The following is a 16,189-nucleotide window of genomic DNA, read 5'->3' on the forward strand; positions in this document are numbered from 1 at the left end:
CGTTGGATATTAGAAAGTAGAAATTGAAAAATAAATGCATTTTTTTAACTACGGTGAATTCTTTGTAGTCTCTTATTTCTCCGTTGCTTGACTATTTATTTCCTATTTTAGTATACTACGTATAGATACATTGATCGTTCACAAATTAAATATTTTTATAACACAACAATATTTGGAATAAAATAACATAACAAAGTTTATTATACTAAAAATAATTACAAAAATAAATTATTTGCTTTGGCCAGCAGTTTGGGGTTATCGATTCGATTACGCGTACAAACATTGTTTAAATAAAATAACAAATATACATTATAAGATAATATATGAAACAGGTGGAATACCTATATTAAAAATTACTACGTGTTATAATGCCTGATTTGATTATGATTATATAAAAACTAGAAATCAAAAATATTTATGATTATAATAATAATAATAATAATAATAATAATAATAATAATATAATAATAATAATTAGAACCGTACGGGTTGGACGTATCATGTGGCTTTAACGTAATATAATATCACTTAATGACTGGCACTATCTTTCATCTTTGGTACGTGTCGATGGGCCCGAAATCATGAGTAGATAGTCATCAAGATCAACTGCAACGATAGTAAATAATATAACATTAACTTACCTACCTAATATGATATATTACAAAAAAATGATATTTTCCGATCAATATAATTTACCTCTTCTAACGACAATGGGTTGCCCTTGCTCATTTTCGTGTCTAAGCTGTGATACCGTTCTGGACATAAAAGAAAACATTGACAGTTAATTTAACTTATACTCGCCACGAAATATCCATCCTCTTACCATGAGCCAAGTGCAGTCGGACCATGGCCATTATGAAACACTCCGAAGTCAGGACTCGACTCTTGGCAAATCTCAGTACCAGACATTCGAGCACTTTGTTGCTGACAGTGCTGCCGGCTTCCCAAAGCAGAGGTCTAAGGTTGTAGCTGGACGTCTTTGTGGGGTTCACACCCTTTTCGAACTTTTGGAACGCTATCTGTGGGTCAAAACACACAAAAAAAACCCAACTTTAGTGAGTTTGTGTCCAACACAACTAACTGACGTGACAAACTGTTTTCATTATGAGAACATTTCACCTGTCATTTTTAAGGGTTTGAGTATAGGCAATATTAATAAAATATAATAAACGTAATCTTATTATCTAACTACACTTATATTTAGATATTTTAGAGTAATACACTTTTCATAAAATCAAGAGGCAATGTTTTGTAAGAAATCGGATCCGTTTTTGAATATAATATTTTTAGTACTATATCAAATAGTATAGTATTTTAACAAACTTTTATGTTGTACACTATTTTGTAAAATGGGAATGTTTTTATTTTCAAAATATTAATTATTTTAATCAATAGGTACCTAATTGTGTTACTTGTGTTTTTAACTACTAAAGAACGAACAGTAATCACTATTATCTCACAGTTTTATACTAAATATTCAGTAGTATAACATCCATTTAATTCAACGAAATGCTTTTGTACCTTCCAGAACTGCAACATGTGCATCAGCACGGGTATGTCCAGCATGTTGATACGACCACTAATGTTGACGTCTCTCAACATTATCAGGCTCTTGCAGAGCTCCAGACTGGGTTTCTCCGCCAGATACGCCTTCCAGTGCGCACGCAGAATCTTTTGCAACTGGGTCACGTCCAGTTCCGGGGGATATTTGACCATGAGCTTAGTCAAGAGTGGCTTTCCGTCCGGCTGTAAAATCAGACCAATGCGTTATATCGAATTTTGCTTGTGTGAGTAGCCATAACAATAGCCAAGGAGAGATTCGGTTGAATTTAAGGAGGTGGACTTGCTATTTTTTTTTTTATAAAAATTACACATGAACAGACAGTTTAATTCGCAAAATCCTATCAATGTTTTACATATTTTTGTTTAATCATATAGATATAATATCACCTATTGTGTAATAAAAATAAATAATTCTATAAATATTGGTTTTTTATAATACATATTCCTATAATACAGGTTAATCAGTTAATAAAATAATTTATAACCTTCGAGAAATATGGGAATGTGAATTCTGGAATTATTTGAGGAGGCTATGTCATGTCGTCGAACAATACTCACTAATATCACAGTGTCTTCCAGAAACTCGGCGGAGATATTTTTGAACACCATGTTATCGTCGTTCACCTCCCTACGAGTTGTTGATTAAGACGTATAATATTGTGTCATTGAGTTTTAAAAGTTAAAATAATAAAAATAGAAATAATAATTTTACCATATGTTACTCTGTTCGTCTGTCAATATTCGCAGTAAAAACTTGGCGTCGCAGTTGGTCACGTTCGTTTGCCGGACGACAATGTAATCGCCAGGAGGTAACGTGAAGAACGTCACCACTTCTCTCGCCACGGAATGGTTGGTCACATCCAGCGGTTGCTGCAAACGAAAACCAAATTGAATTTTCAGTACCAGTACCTAGTTTAAGCACTTAAATAAAATGCAAATAGCACGGTACGATAACTTTTTGAAACACAACGCAAATTTACCATAAAATTAATAAGTGTAAGTATTATACACTATAGTACATCTATACCCAGTATCCTCGCACTTAAGCCGTTCGTATCGAGTACCAGTGAAAAATGCATTTGTTTCGGTGTGATTATATTATACGCACAAAGAGTATAATAATATTATAATTATTACGTGTATATAGGCAGTATAATAAGAGTACCTATACGTCATTATAAAACGATTAATGTAGTTTATATTATGTTTTTGATAAATATATTATATGGAATTAAAAAAAAAAATAACAAAAATATCTCGCTGCATAGACTTGTGTGTTGACCTAAAAGTAAAAAGGACAAGTGCAATTTTTTCTTTCAATATCGATGGCACGGGCACGGTTATTAAAACGTTACCATTGTCCACGAAAATTCCGTATTAGTAGTTAGGTATAGGTTGCTGCAGCTATTGCAGAATACCAATGTACCATAAGGTATACCTACATAATAATATAGTTAGTTATGTTGACTATTATTGTTGTGATGTTATATGTTTCGTTGCTCGTCGGCTGAATAATAATCGGCCCATTAAATGTATCATTATTATTATTATAATTACCATTATCATTTTCCCCGAAATAAAATAAACCATTATTATCGGCTCGTTTGTTTGACTATACGCCATCATCCAATCAATGAATGTACACAATTTCCCGCGAATCGAATTAGGTAAATTGGACTGTTTACCTGTTGTGCCACGAACAGCGGTGTCAACCTGGAAGTAGAATGAGGCACTTCGTAGACCGCAAAACCAATAGCGAACAAGGGCCGTGCCCCTTTGGCTTCCGGATCGGTTTCGTATTGCTGCACGACGGACACGACCACGTGGCACTTGTTGCCCGAAGTCCTGGGTATGCCGATGTGTAACTGGGGATTCATGGCCGTCGTTTCCGGGTGTCCGGGACCACCGCCTGCGTTATATCCGCTCCTCCACCGTCTCCTCGCCAGCACTGCCCGCCACGGCTGCTTCGAATGCAACGCCGGTTCGGTCATCCAGTCGTCCGGGCTGACGTGCACGATGTCCAGCTGCGTGAAATGCCTGGCGAAATCCTCGAAAGACATCCTGAGAACGGAAAACCCCAAAACGTTAACCAAGAGTTGCGCCCGAAGTTTTAACAGTATTCAGCTGCTCTATATATTATAGGTAGGTACACGAATTATTGCGCCCAGTGTACTAGTATTAACCAACGATTAGGAGTCGTTTCTAAACTGGTCGTCAGTTGAGTTTTAATAAATACCTACAAGTAAATGTGTTTGAAAAAACAAAAACATTGTTCAAGAATAAAAATAATAATATTTAGATACCTACCTAAATAGTAGTTAAATTTACGGTACAGTGTCAATATTATTTTAAAAATGAATTTAGATTATCGCTTGTAGATTACCCTTAAATTTATATTTTGATAAAATATTTAAAATTTGTAATTTGTGACTATAATGGCTATTATTTTGACTAGTTTTGACTACTAACATGACCTTTGTCTCTCAAATGCACGCCTAAAGACTGCGAATATTCTTATTTCTTAATTACCGAAGTTAATTTCATAACGATATGTGTAAACAATAATTATGTTATAATAATATATGGTATATTGTTTTGAACAAATTATGTCTTTTAAATGTATTGGTGTTTAAATTATAATAGATTAATATTAATAAAACGTCCGTTAATATAGATTTTCCTAAAGAACGCCGCTTTCTACAAAACCACTCAATAACCTCGCAATAATACACATTATTTATATAATTTAACTGTTTTTTATTTATGTTATATATACAGCCTATGAGTTCCAATAACGTGTCAAAAGGTTTTAAAAATAACTATCCCTAATTTGAGAGTTATATAAATAAATATAAGTTATTGCTTTTATTTTTATTTAAATATGAATTGTATTTAATAGGGGCTCTCGTAGGATATTTGGTAATTCATACAATTATTACTAAAATAAAATTATTTTGTAAAGGAGAGAGAGAGCCAAGGGAAATGGTTAACAGAACCAGGGCTACACGGAGATAATATAATATAATTAATGTACCAATGGAATAGACAATAATATGGTAAATAATGGCTCAGCGACTGAAAATTACTTGGTAAATTTTTAATATTACATCTAATACTATATTAGTGCATAATTTGTATAATATTTATCATTTTAAATATTAATCGTTCATACTATTTAATCATCCATTACAATTCATTTACAATATTTTTTTTTTGTTAACCATTTGCTTAATCATCATTATTCAGTCATAACTATATAGGTAACAGTATTTCTAAACAAGGATTTTGAAGTTTAAACAATATATTTAATATTTATAATATATGATATGACTAGTGTACCATAATAATTAAAATAACGTGTCAATGGTTTTTTAACAATTTATTAAATTATTGTATGTTTATTATTATTATTATTTATGACAGGTAATAATTTATTAGGTTTATAAATTATATTATAGCAAGATACACCTTGATTATAGAGTTATCGTCTATACCTACGATATTTATATTATCATTTTTATTATTATTTTAATACAGTAGAATACCTATTAATCGAATTAATAATTGTTAACTTGGTGTAAAATGTGAATTTAAACCTTTTTTCCCAAGAAAATTTAAAAAAAATACATTTTTAATGTAAAAATACTGCGTTATTAATTAACAATTAACAACCAATCCAAGTTTAGCCAAAAATTGGTGCTCTACTATTGAGTTTATTTATAGTTAACTAGTACAGTTTTGATTAATAAAAATTATGTTCTAAATTATGTAATTAGGTTTTGTACTAGTTAAAACCAGGGCTTGCAAACGTTATAATAACGTTATGATTATAACGTTATATTTGACAAATAACGATTGAAATTTGTAAACGTAATTATAACGGAAAACGATAATCAAAAATAATTAAATACCGCAAAACAAAACATAACGATTAACAATATATATAATATATCATTAAGCAAAAAATATCGCAAAACGTAATTTATAGAATATCATTACAAAAAATAACGCAAAACAAAATTATTTGAAAATTTAAAATCCATTTATTTAAAGGTATTTAAGGTATATTGGTTTCGTAGAAATATATTTTATTTCATGCTATTTATTTTTGTCTTAGAAAAAAATCTAAGAATTGATTATATTATATTCCGTATCTGGGACATTACCTACCCGCATTTTTTTGGAGTTATTGATAACTTTTAAACTGAATTGTCATTAGCTAATACCTAGTATAATAATAATGATTAATAATGCCCCGATAATTGCGCTGTAGAAGTATAGAGTATTGATTTATTTTGTATTCGCAATTCGCTATTCACTCTGTACTTTGTCTACTCTGTAGTCTGTACTACTGCGATCCTCTTAGTATACTGTTATTAAAACATCCGTTTTATTTGTATTACCTAGCTAAATATTAAAACAAAAACGCTATCATGGGTAGTATCATATATATATAATTGAATACATTACTATTTACTTACATATTGGTGTTAGTATTTATTCCATTATTTGTGTATATAGTAATAGGAATACTATAATATTATAGTCTATACTCAATATTTCTATAATTTATTAGGCAATTGTAGCAAGGTATAAATACATTTCAGGTAATGTATTTCATGTACATTTCAGGTATATGTCAAACTAATCAGTGCAAATGTGTAAAACATAAATTACTGTCTAATTTTAAATGATATTTACATAATATGAAATGTTGTAAAAATGACTATATAATTCTAACACTTATAAAACTATAAATAAATAATAATGATTGATGATCAATTAGGTATAAATGTATAATACATTTAAAACAATAATAATTAATGGTTTTATTTTTGCTATTATAGGTAATATAATGTGTAGTGATTTTATATAATTCCTAGGTAATTTATTAAATTAAAATATTAAATAACAATTGGTATAGTATAGGTACCAACGTAATTATATAAAATACCTAGGTGTTTGATATATAGAATACCATTTATACCAATATTGAATATTAATAAAATAATAAATTATAATTTTCTGGTAACGATGTTGAAAAAAATTAAGTAGTAAATTATTTACTGGATTGTTGGAAAATGTTGGGTAAAATAACGTTTTTATTCTTAATAATGATAAATTCAAAACTTGGATAACGTTTTAATTCTGAATAACGATAAACGCAAAAAATGTGTAACGTTTTAATTCTGAATAACGATAAACGAAAAAATTATGTAACGTTTTAATTGTAAATAACGTAAAACGGAATTTTTTTTTCAAATGCAAGCCCTGGTTAAAACACTAGACATAACTTGAGTATAATATTGAAATGTATATTATTATATCTGTGGTATCACCCGTATTAGACAATACGCGGTAAACCAACTATCGCCTTACCCTCGTATTCTCTAGTTAATGACACTCTCTAAAGTTAATTAGAATGGCACTGTTAACTCGTTGAGGTACGATGGTAGGCGCTTGTCAATTCTTAGTTCGTTCCTATCTAGTTGAAATGACTCAAAGATTACATATACCTTGGCACTATTCAGTTTAATAAAACTTCATTGACACATAGTACGTATATCCCGGCGCTGTTCCTACAAAAGGTAAGAACGTAAGAATGACTAAAATAATGTTTAACTCGGGTTTTCAGGTCGGAAACACTTTTATTGTATTTAAAACAAACATAAATAAAACACTTAGCAAATTCAGATCGCCTAGCCCGTACTACGATCGGCGTTTCACACGCACGTCGTAGCTACGTCCTCGCCGAATCACTCAGCGACAACGGGGGGCCGTGCCTGCGCGTACGGCGGTGTTATATAGAAAATATTATTGTCGCCTCAGCACATATTGCTTCGCTGGCCTGACCTATGTCAATAATTTACAATTTTAAATATTCCCACCTATATTACATATATATAAAATAATATTATTTTGACGACTGTCTGCAATATACGACATATCAAAAAAAAAAAAAAATTTATTTTTGTAATTTAAATTATATATTAAGTTGAACAAAACAAATATTTGTACATTGTTTTGTATGCTATTTTTGAATTCAAACATGTTATAATGTATTATGAACATTTATTATAATAGTGATAAAAAAAAAAAAAATGTTAATAACTATAGTACCTACTTGCAATGTTTTTGTAACCTTATAATATATTTCATGTACCATCTTAAATGTAATTTGTATGAAATTAAACACTATATTTCTTATATACATATATATATATATATAAAAAAAAAAATGTCTTAATACTGCATACTTAAATTCTAACTAACTCGAGGAAACTGAAAGGGGTAAGTGAAGACAGCCGTGGGTGTCGGTATTCAAGGACGGAAGAGCCAACGACAATCCACTCCACTATCCAGAAGTTATCAAGCAATAATATGCAATGAGCATATATTATTAATATTATTATATACGCATGACCATTGCCTTGGGGGCTTGGTGTTTGTATACCTAAAAAAATCATGTTTCACAGTCCAAGCAAGAAAATACAGTCGGAGGAGGTTGGAGTACCGTTATTCTTTGCTACTGGATGAACAATGAACATGAAATCAGAAAATACAACACTACCACTAACACAGCTACCGTTGCTTGACTTCCCAAATCTGGGGTCCAGATTTAAATGGACAAGGGGTACATGTAACGATTATCGTCATCGACATCGTACATTACTCCCTACGTTGAGCACGGCTAATATGCTGAGTGTTAGTAATGACAAATGTGTATATATGTATGAAATATATATTATGCTGACGCGATGTTTAGCTCACATCGTGTAAATAACCGACCTGGACGCCTGGCGGGAGTCAGTTATGATAGAGTCTACAGTGAGGTAGTCGAAAGAATATGGTCGGCGGTTGATAGTTGGATGGTCAAGAATGAAGAGTCATAGTCGGTGGTCGATAGAGGAACTCGAGGACTGACAACGACCTGAAGAGGACCTGCGGACGACCAGCTCAACCCACATTTGGACATCGGCACCCACGACACACCATGGCCCGATCGGTAGCCCGGAGTTATAATTTATAAGTATACTTTCGATGTTGTAACTTAAAGTAAATAATAATAATACTTTAATATTCAGATATACATATATATATATATATATATTACGTTGAGTACTTGCTTCACATAAGGTAACCCTGATCCCTAGTAATAATATCACACACCGAGGTCGAGTCTCCGAGACCTCGTTAATATAAACAGAACGACACCGGAACGGGTAAGAGCCCAGGTGAAGAGGAGACGTTACAGTTATATCCATATATAAAATAAATATCAGTTATTGCTTATAATAAATTATCCTAACCCCAACAAATTTTCATACAAAACCATTAAAAAAAATTAAAAATACATGCGTGATATTTTACCCCCCGGTAAAATCTCTATTGAATAAAATCCCCAAAATATTTTACAGGGAACTAAATAATATTTTCTATTGAAATTGTACCCACCGGTATTTTCTGGTAAAATTATACCAGTGGTAGGTGGAAGGGGGGGGGGGGGGGTAAAATTTTACTAGAAATAGTTTACCAGATGTTAATATACCATATCGACGACATTATTAGTTTAATTTTACACGTATAACCTACCGTTTCGATATAATGTCTCGTGTAAATAATGAACAATAATTATCTTACCGACATGATGAGTACGCACAAGTGCAGTACGTATTCTTTTTTTCTTGGAATCTGAATTGCAGGTAAATAAACACAATGAAATTATTATTTTTAAGAGACATTTTCATTTGGGGGTGGGGGCCGGGTGTGTAGTATAATTATAGAAGTCCAATATAAGTTTCGATCGGTACTTTTCTATAGAAACGAAATCGAACCACTGCAAGAGTTGGTATACCAGATAAGTACCAAATTATTGATATATCAATAGTTAGTGAAACAAGTACTATTATTTGAAAAGTTCTAGTCTCGAAAACTATAATAGAATTACACGTAAATTAATTGGGATAATAGCTGCATCCATTTAATTTTGTCAACAAATCTATTTATTTCGAATTTTTTGGTTTTTCTAACGCACAGTGATTCATTGTCATTTTCGTATAAATCATACAAAGGATTGGAGACAACAACCCACTATACAACTTCAGAGCCATCGTTTTATTTTCCGTGTAACTCAATTTTCACTGTGAATAGAAGAAGCGCGCGTTTGGGGAGAATGTACGTGTTCAGACGTGGGTTCGATAAAAACTAATTTAGGTGAATCCGTAATAATAATAATAGATCGCGAAATGAATGTTGGCAGTGAATATTATCATAATACAATATTATGGTGCTGATAGTGGAATTATTATTGCCGGATAGTTGTAGTCGCGTGCTTATTTTACGACCTTGACCGTGACCTTGTGGGACAGGATCACTCAACGGCCATACAACGCCACCGTCGTCGTCGTCGTTCCGAAATCTCGCCAAACGGGATAGTTTTGTTTAAGTTTGGATTTTCACGTAGTACGTACAAAATATGTATAATACAACGTAAAAATAACAAAATTTTAAGTAAAAATATATTATGTGTTTATTTTCAACACTCATATTATGGTATGTCAGAGACTCAACAAACGTTTACCAAGGGTTCAGTTTTAAACATTTTTTTACCGTATACCTATAGTATAGTTCACGACTCACGTATTAGTTTGATAGTATTATAATAATTATTTTAATCGAAATTGCAATAAAACTAGTGTATATTACGAAATTCATGTAGGTATAGTAATAGTTTATTGGACAATAGTTTTACAGTAGATAAATCTATGTATGGCCAGAAGATGTATGTAATACTAAGTTTTTGTTTCTATACAATCATGTTGAACACAAATCTACAATATCGCACGGTTGATTGTTACTCTAATAATATAGTATGTAATTTTCATAATTTGCTTATTGAAATATAATATGTTACATAATAAATTGATTGTAATATTGTACCTATTCATTGAAATATCATGAGGTATGAAAATATTACCTACTCGATAGTTAGTGATTATCTTAATGATAGATTAAACTAGTTTAAAAAAACATTGTACTCTCACTATGAAAAAATTACGCAACAAGAATATAAGTACATAAAATATCTTAGGTAATATCGTCATTTTTATTATAAACGTACATTTATTATACACGCTATAATCGCTAGCTATTAATCGACGTAAACCGATATCAAATTGTCCATAAATGATAAATATAAAATATACATGATTGTTATCATGTTGAAGGATAGACATGACGACGGGTTTTTTTTATTTAACACGGATGATAAATAGAAACAAATTATTAATAATTAAATTAATAAAAAGAAGTATTTGAATAATTTTACTCAAATACTTTACTACACTGATAATAACCATGTATATAATGTATATACTACTGGGTAGGTAGGTAGCTGGATATATACTTTTAAATTGTTATAATATACCTACTACAGTAAAACCTCTTTATAACGTTATAAAGAGTTTTCCGTCTTAGAGAGGGTAAAAAAAAATGTTTCAAGAATGTATGTATGTGTACGTATGTGTTAAACAATTATATTTTAGGTAAATACCTCGTAAAACGTAAATTTATATAATACGATTATTATACATTTTATATGACTTAATATTTAAATTTGTTTTGTCTATAATACTAAAAAAAATAAAAGTAATATTTGTACCTTTTTAATTAAGAAAAATAGTTTTTAATATTTGATTGCTTTTTGTGTTTAAGAGCAGCACGTTCAGCACATTCTCGGGCTTTTGTTGTAAGTTCTAATAGATTTGAATTTGAAATGGTGGCTGAAAACTTTTGTAATTCTTCTAGGTATGAGATTGCAGTTTTAAAATCTTTTATTTTTGGCTCATCGTTGGTTTCACTATCATTATTATCATTGTTTTCTACTTCTTTTTCTTCTTCTTCTAAAAAAATCGACGGATCGTAAGTTTGGTGCGTTGTTGTGAACCCCTACACGCGCCGCACGGTTATGCTCACTCAGCATATCGGGTATGAGCGGACGTGTGGGTTCACACGATCGTCAGTCTGTGTTACGTAGAGCTACGAGATTGTCTTTACTTTTGTTTGATTATTATAACGTGTACAATAAAAACCAGTAGTTAGAACCAACAGTTGAGTGTAAATTATTTAAGGGAAACCTAACCAACGTTGTAATAAACGTCTCAGTTCGAAGGTACTAGTTGGCTAAACCCAGACAAACGGCAAACCGCGAACTCTGTAAGCACGGATTCAACTGAGCTTACAACAAAATTGGTGTCATGTGTGGGGTTTGTCACTCGTCAAGGAGCCAATTAACTAGAACAACTCCGGACTACACGATAGCCAAGCGGTCAACTCTTCCAAGCGACCAATCAATTCAAGCGACTAAGCAGCCAAGCAGTCGATTGACCAAGCAGTCACGTGATTTGGTCTACTCAACAAGGGATACAGTATGCAGACTCGGTGCCCATCGCCCAAGATGAAGACAACGTTACTGTGAGTCGTTGTAACTAAAATAACACGCAAACGTGGTGTTAATGACTTAAAGAACAAACATTTTTAATAATTTAAATATTATAATATTAATATCAATTTTATTTTATACAACACCACACGTTCTTTATTTCTGTTAAAAAAAAAATGTTATATATATACGTCTGTTCTATTCACGAGTAAATGAATTCGTGGTATAACCCAGGGCATATACCTAGACATTCTTAACATTTGTTTTTTTTATATATATATACATATAAAATTGTGGATGTAAGCATTATAACCAGTGTCGTGATATAAGTGTAAAAAAAATAGTAAATATACATGTATGTTCATACGTGGAAGCGTGTGAATTTAGACGTATACATTATAAAATATATATGCACGCCGTGTAGAGAATAGTGGGCTGATCGTTCTTACGGCAATAATACCTAACGGCTTAAATAATAAGGAGGGGTGAATGTCGACGGAGGACTCCAACGACGAATACCTCCCGGGCGCTGCTTATGATAGTGACGACAGTAGAGTAGGGGCAGATTCTAGACCGAGGCCTTTCGTTACGAACCGTCCTCGCACTAGAGCATTCGTCAGCAATAATCCCGAAATACCATCAGCGGTGCAAAGCGTAGGAACCAACACCACGCGCCCCCCAGCAGCTGCCACTAAACTTTTTTACTCAACAGATAAAATTGTATTGATATTTATAGAAAAAAAAACTAAAAAATTGAAAACTGACAATGTCCGTAAGCAGCTCAAAAACAGTCAAAATATTTTCAAAATGTTATGGTGTATAGAAAATGCTAATATAAACATTCAGTCAAAATTTCATGTCTCTACCGTCATTTGTTTTAGAGTTACACCAAAAAGATTTTGCGTAAAAATTCCCGTTTTCCCTTAATTTTTCTTTTATTTTTCACGTCGCTTCTGAAAACTACTGGGAAATTTTTACTTTCGACCCCCCAAAGTACGAACTAGATTCACTTTCCTCTCAGAAAAGTTACTGTTGAAGAAAATCCAAGCATTTTTACTGTCCTAAAAGGTGATGACAGACACAAAAATAAAAAATAAAATAAATAAAAACAACACACATCATTGTAAAATCAATACATTCATCGCTTCGCTCAGAATCTAAAATGAAACGATACATTTGTTTATTTATTTATTTTGCAAGTCATGCACAGCGGCGGCGGCGTGCATGTTTATTATTATTGTATTGATTTTTCCCTTCTCTCCCTAATTCACTTATAATTTCACGAACTCCAATACTTATGAAAGAAGTTTTACTTCCCCAGAGTGTAATGGTGAACTCACACGCTCTCGTTTTTTTTCTCGTTACGAAATATATTTTTAGTTTTATTCATTTTAACAGAATCATGTTCCTCACTGAACATGCTCGTGTGACTTAAGTGTTAACCAACAGTGTTTTTGGTCAATTACAAATCTCAATAAAATATATAGAGGTTTTGGTCATGTGATCGTGTAGTAATTTACCAGTGTATGATGTGACTCTTATAAAAATTAACTGAGGTAGGTACCTATATATTATATACTATAATAATAAAAATAATAATAATTCTATTTTTGTTTTGGTCAAGAATTTATAATTTTCAGTAAGTAAATAAATATATCATAGTTAAATGGCCCATCTCATCACTAGGATAATCTCTATACTAGAGTGCTATTAAAAAACAAGTATACAATTATACATTTAATAATATTTTATATTTCCGTAAAAACTGCGTCATATTTGACTATAATTCAAAAACATAAATAACAATAAATGAAAAATATATAAAGAACAACAACAAAATGGAATAGATAAATAAATAGACAACATGATATACGCTGGTACATCAAATAAGATGTAGGTCATTAGTATTATTTCAGGGGGATCGAGTGTGATTCATTTTCGGTTGAAAACATAGCTCATGACTTTAATCGTTACACCCAATATAATGTTCTGGTATTAATTTTGAAAGCAGATTGGAATTATTTTGAATTATATTTAATTATTTTTTATGCTTCGACAATTTAACTTTTCTGATTTTTATTTTTTTTACTTAAAAATTTACTAACAAAAAGAGTAAAAATAGATCATATTCATAATTTAAATTTTTTGATATAGGGTATGAAAAATGTACGACCGTCAAAGCATAGTAAATTTAAAGGGGAATTCAACAAATCTGCTTTCAAAATTTAAATCGGAACATCCTACTGATTGAAGTCTGATTGCAGAAAATAAAATGACAAGTTTTTACTCCTTAGAATGGATTACGCTCCACCTCCTTAAACTGAGATCGTTATAAGATGTTGTACACAACTCGATTTGTTGTAGTTTTGAACTGGAGCGTCAAGATGTGCTGCCGGCTTCCCAAAGAAGATGTCTAAGGTTTTAGCTGGACATTTTTTTGGGATTCACGCCTTTTTTGAACTTATAGGAACGCTATCATCTGTGAGTCAAAATATACAAACGAAAAGCCCGACTTAAGTGAGTTTGTGTTCGAAACATTACAAAACTAACGCACAACAGTAATTTCCGTTTTTCAGGGGTTGAGTAAAAAGTATAGGCAATTTTAATAACTTAAAAATATATTTATTCTTACCTATATAAATATTACATATAAATATGTAATATCCAACATTTTTACAGACGGTAATTTATCATTAACATTGATTGTTCTTGCTTGATTACGAAATTATAAAGAACATTCATAAAAATACGTCATATTGAAGCAGATACCGTTGTTATATTATTATACTTCTAAAGATATCTGAGTGTAAAACACTTTTCATAAGTTCAAAAGTTGATGATATTTTGAAAAAAATTGGGTCTAATTTTTTATATAATATTAAGTATTTATTTTAAGACTTAAAATACATAAAAAATTAATTTGTTCAAACTTTTAAGTTCTACATTATTTTGTAAAACAGGAATGTTTTTATTTGTGATATATCTATAACTTACTTTAAACAATTGTAGTGTTAATAATAATAATTGTGTTACTTGTATTTTTAACTACTAAAGAACGAGCAGTCATCACTATTCTCTGACATCGTGTTTTTAATGGAATGGTATAACATCATATTAATTCAATGAAATGCTTTTTTACCTTTCAGAACTGTAACATGTGCATCAGCATGGGTATGTCCGTCACGTTGATACAACTAATAATATTGAAGTCACCGCCAAATAATATCTGATAGAACGTCATCACTTCTCTTACTACGGAATGGTTAGTCACTTGTTGTCTGAAGTCCTGCAGGTTATGCCGATGTGGAACCGAAATTCTGTGATATATCAACTCATATACAGTCTCTTAGCAACAATGGCCTGCCATGGCTGCTTCCATGCTGACGTGTACCATCTCCAGCTGAGTGAAATTCATGGCAAAATCGAAAGATATTTTTCGGACGAAAGACTAGAAATAAATAAACGAAAACATTTTAAGTGTCTACGGTTATTCGTTTTTGAATTAAAACAAAATAAGGAAATTGTTCCAAAAGAAATTGAGTTAATATCCATTGTAAAAATTTGAACTTTAAACGCTCATAAAAATGTTATTTGATTTTTCGGTTGTTATATTATTTTTGTTAAAGGTAGACAAACTAATTGATATATTTTGTATTAACATTAAATCTTTATATTAAATCTTTAAATCTTAGGTATAAAAAGATTATTTGAATTAGTTTAAAATATAAAAATGTTTGTTATGCCACATTTCTTTGAATTATAATAGTAATATATAATGTAACCTAACTCAACTTTTTAAATCAACAAAATATAAGTATTCCTAGTGTTAGCCACTTAGCTAGGTATACTTTTTAGCTAGACTCTGTTCACGGAGAAATATGCGTTAGTTAATTAAAAAAAAACAACAAAAAAATACAAATATTTACTGATAATATTGTGGGCAGGGATGCCAAAGATCGCTTTGTGAACTCGAACGCTGTACCAACTAAATCTTCGTAGACAACAGCAGTGCAGATCCACAATCATTACGTCCAAGCTGGTCAGTCTCAATTATTTTACTCTTCGAGCTCTATGAATTCACATTCATCAATAAGCATGTTCATGTTATTGGTAAACACCTGCAAAATGTTAAATATAAATAATAAGCAATAGGTATATATACTATACTAGCTGATCCCGTGGACA

At 31.1% G+C, this 16,189-nt stretch overlaps 1 protein-coding gene and 1 long non-coding RNA gene across 3 annotated transcripts; one reads left to right on the forward strand and one right to left on the reverse strand.

The window, feature by feature from the left end:
- LOC132943400 (calpain-3-like) lies at nt 1–15,268 on the reverse strand. Of its 2 annotated transcripts, XM_061012372.1 has the most exons (8): nt 15,144–15,268; nt 3,249–3,624; nt 2,276–2,433; nt 2,122–2,191; nt 1,522–1,746; nt 824–1,019; nt 697–755; nt 1–606 (listed from the first exon to the last, which is right to left on the reverse strand). In XM_061012372.1, the coding sequence occupies exons 2-8, from the start codon at nt 3,621–3,623 to the stop codon at nt 580–582; spliced, it is 1,110 nt and encodes a 369-aa protein (XP_060868355.1). In that variant the 5' UTR covers nt 3,624; nt 15,144–15,268; the 3' UTR covers nt 1–579. The 2 variants fall into 2 exon arrangements, with proteins under 2 accessions (XP_060868355.1, XP_060868356.1); XM_061012373.1 differs by lacking the exon at nt 15,144–15,268 and having other exon boundaries at nt 3,249–4,082.
- Nucleotides 12,068–15,291, forward strand: LOC132943402 (uncharacterized). The gene is made up of 3 exons (XR_009664346.1): nt 12,068–13,560; nt 14,369–14,521; nt 15,151–15,291. It is a non-coding gene; the product is annotated as an uncharacterized LOC132943402 (long non-coding RNA).
- Nucleotides 15,292–16,189: the final 898 nt, after the last annotated feature.

Source organism: Metopolophium dirhodum, chromosome 4, assembly GCF_019925205.1.
Source record: "Metopolophium dirhodum isolate CAU chromosome 4, ASM1992520v1, whole genome shotgun sequence".
In the NCBI taxonomy this organism is placed as follows: Eukaryota; Metazoa; Arthropoda; class Insecta; order Hemiptera; family Aphididae; genus Metopolophium; species Metopolophium dirhodum.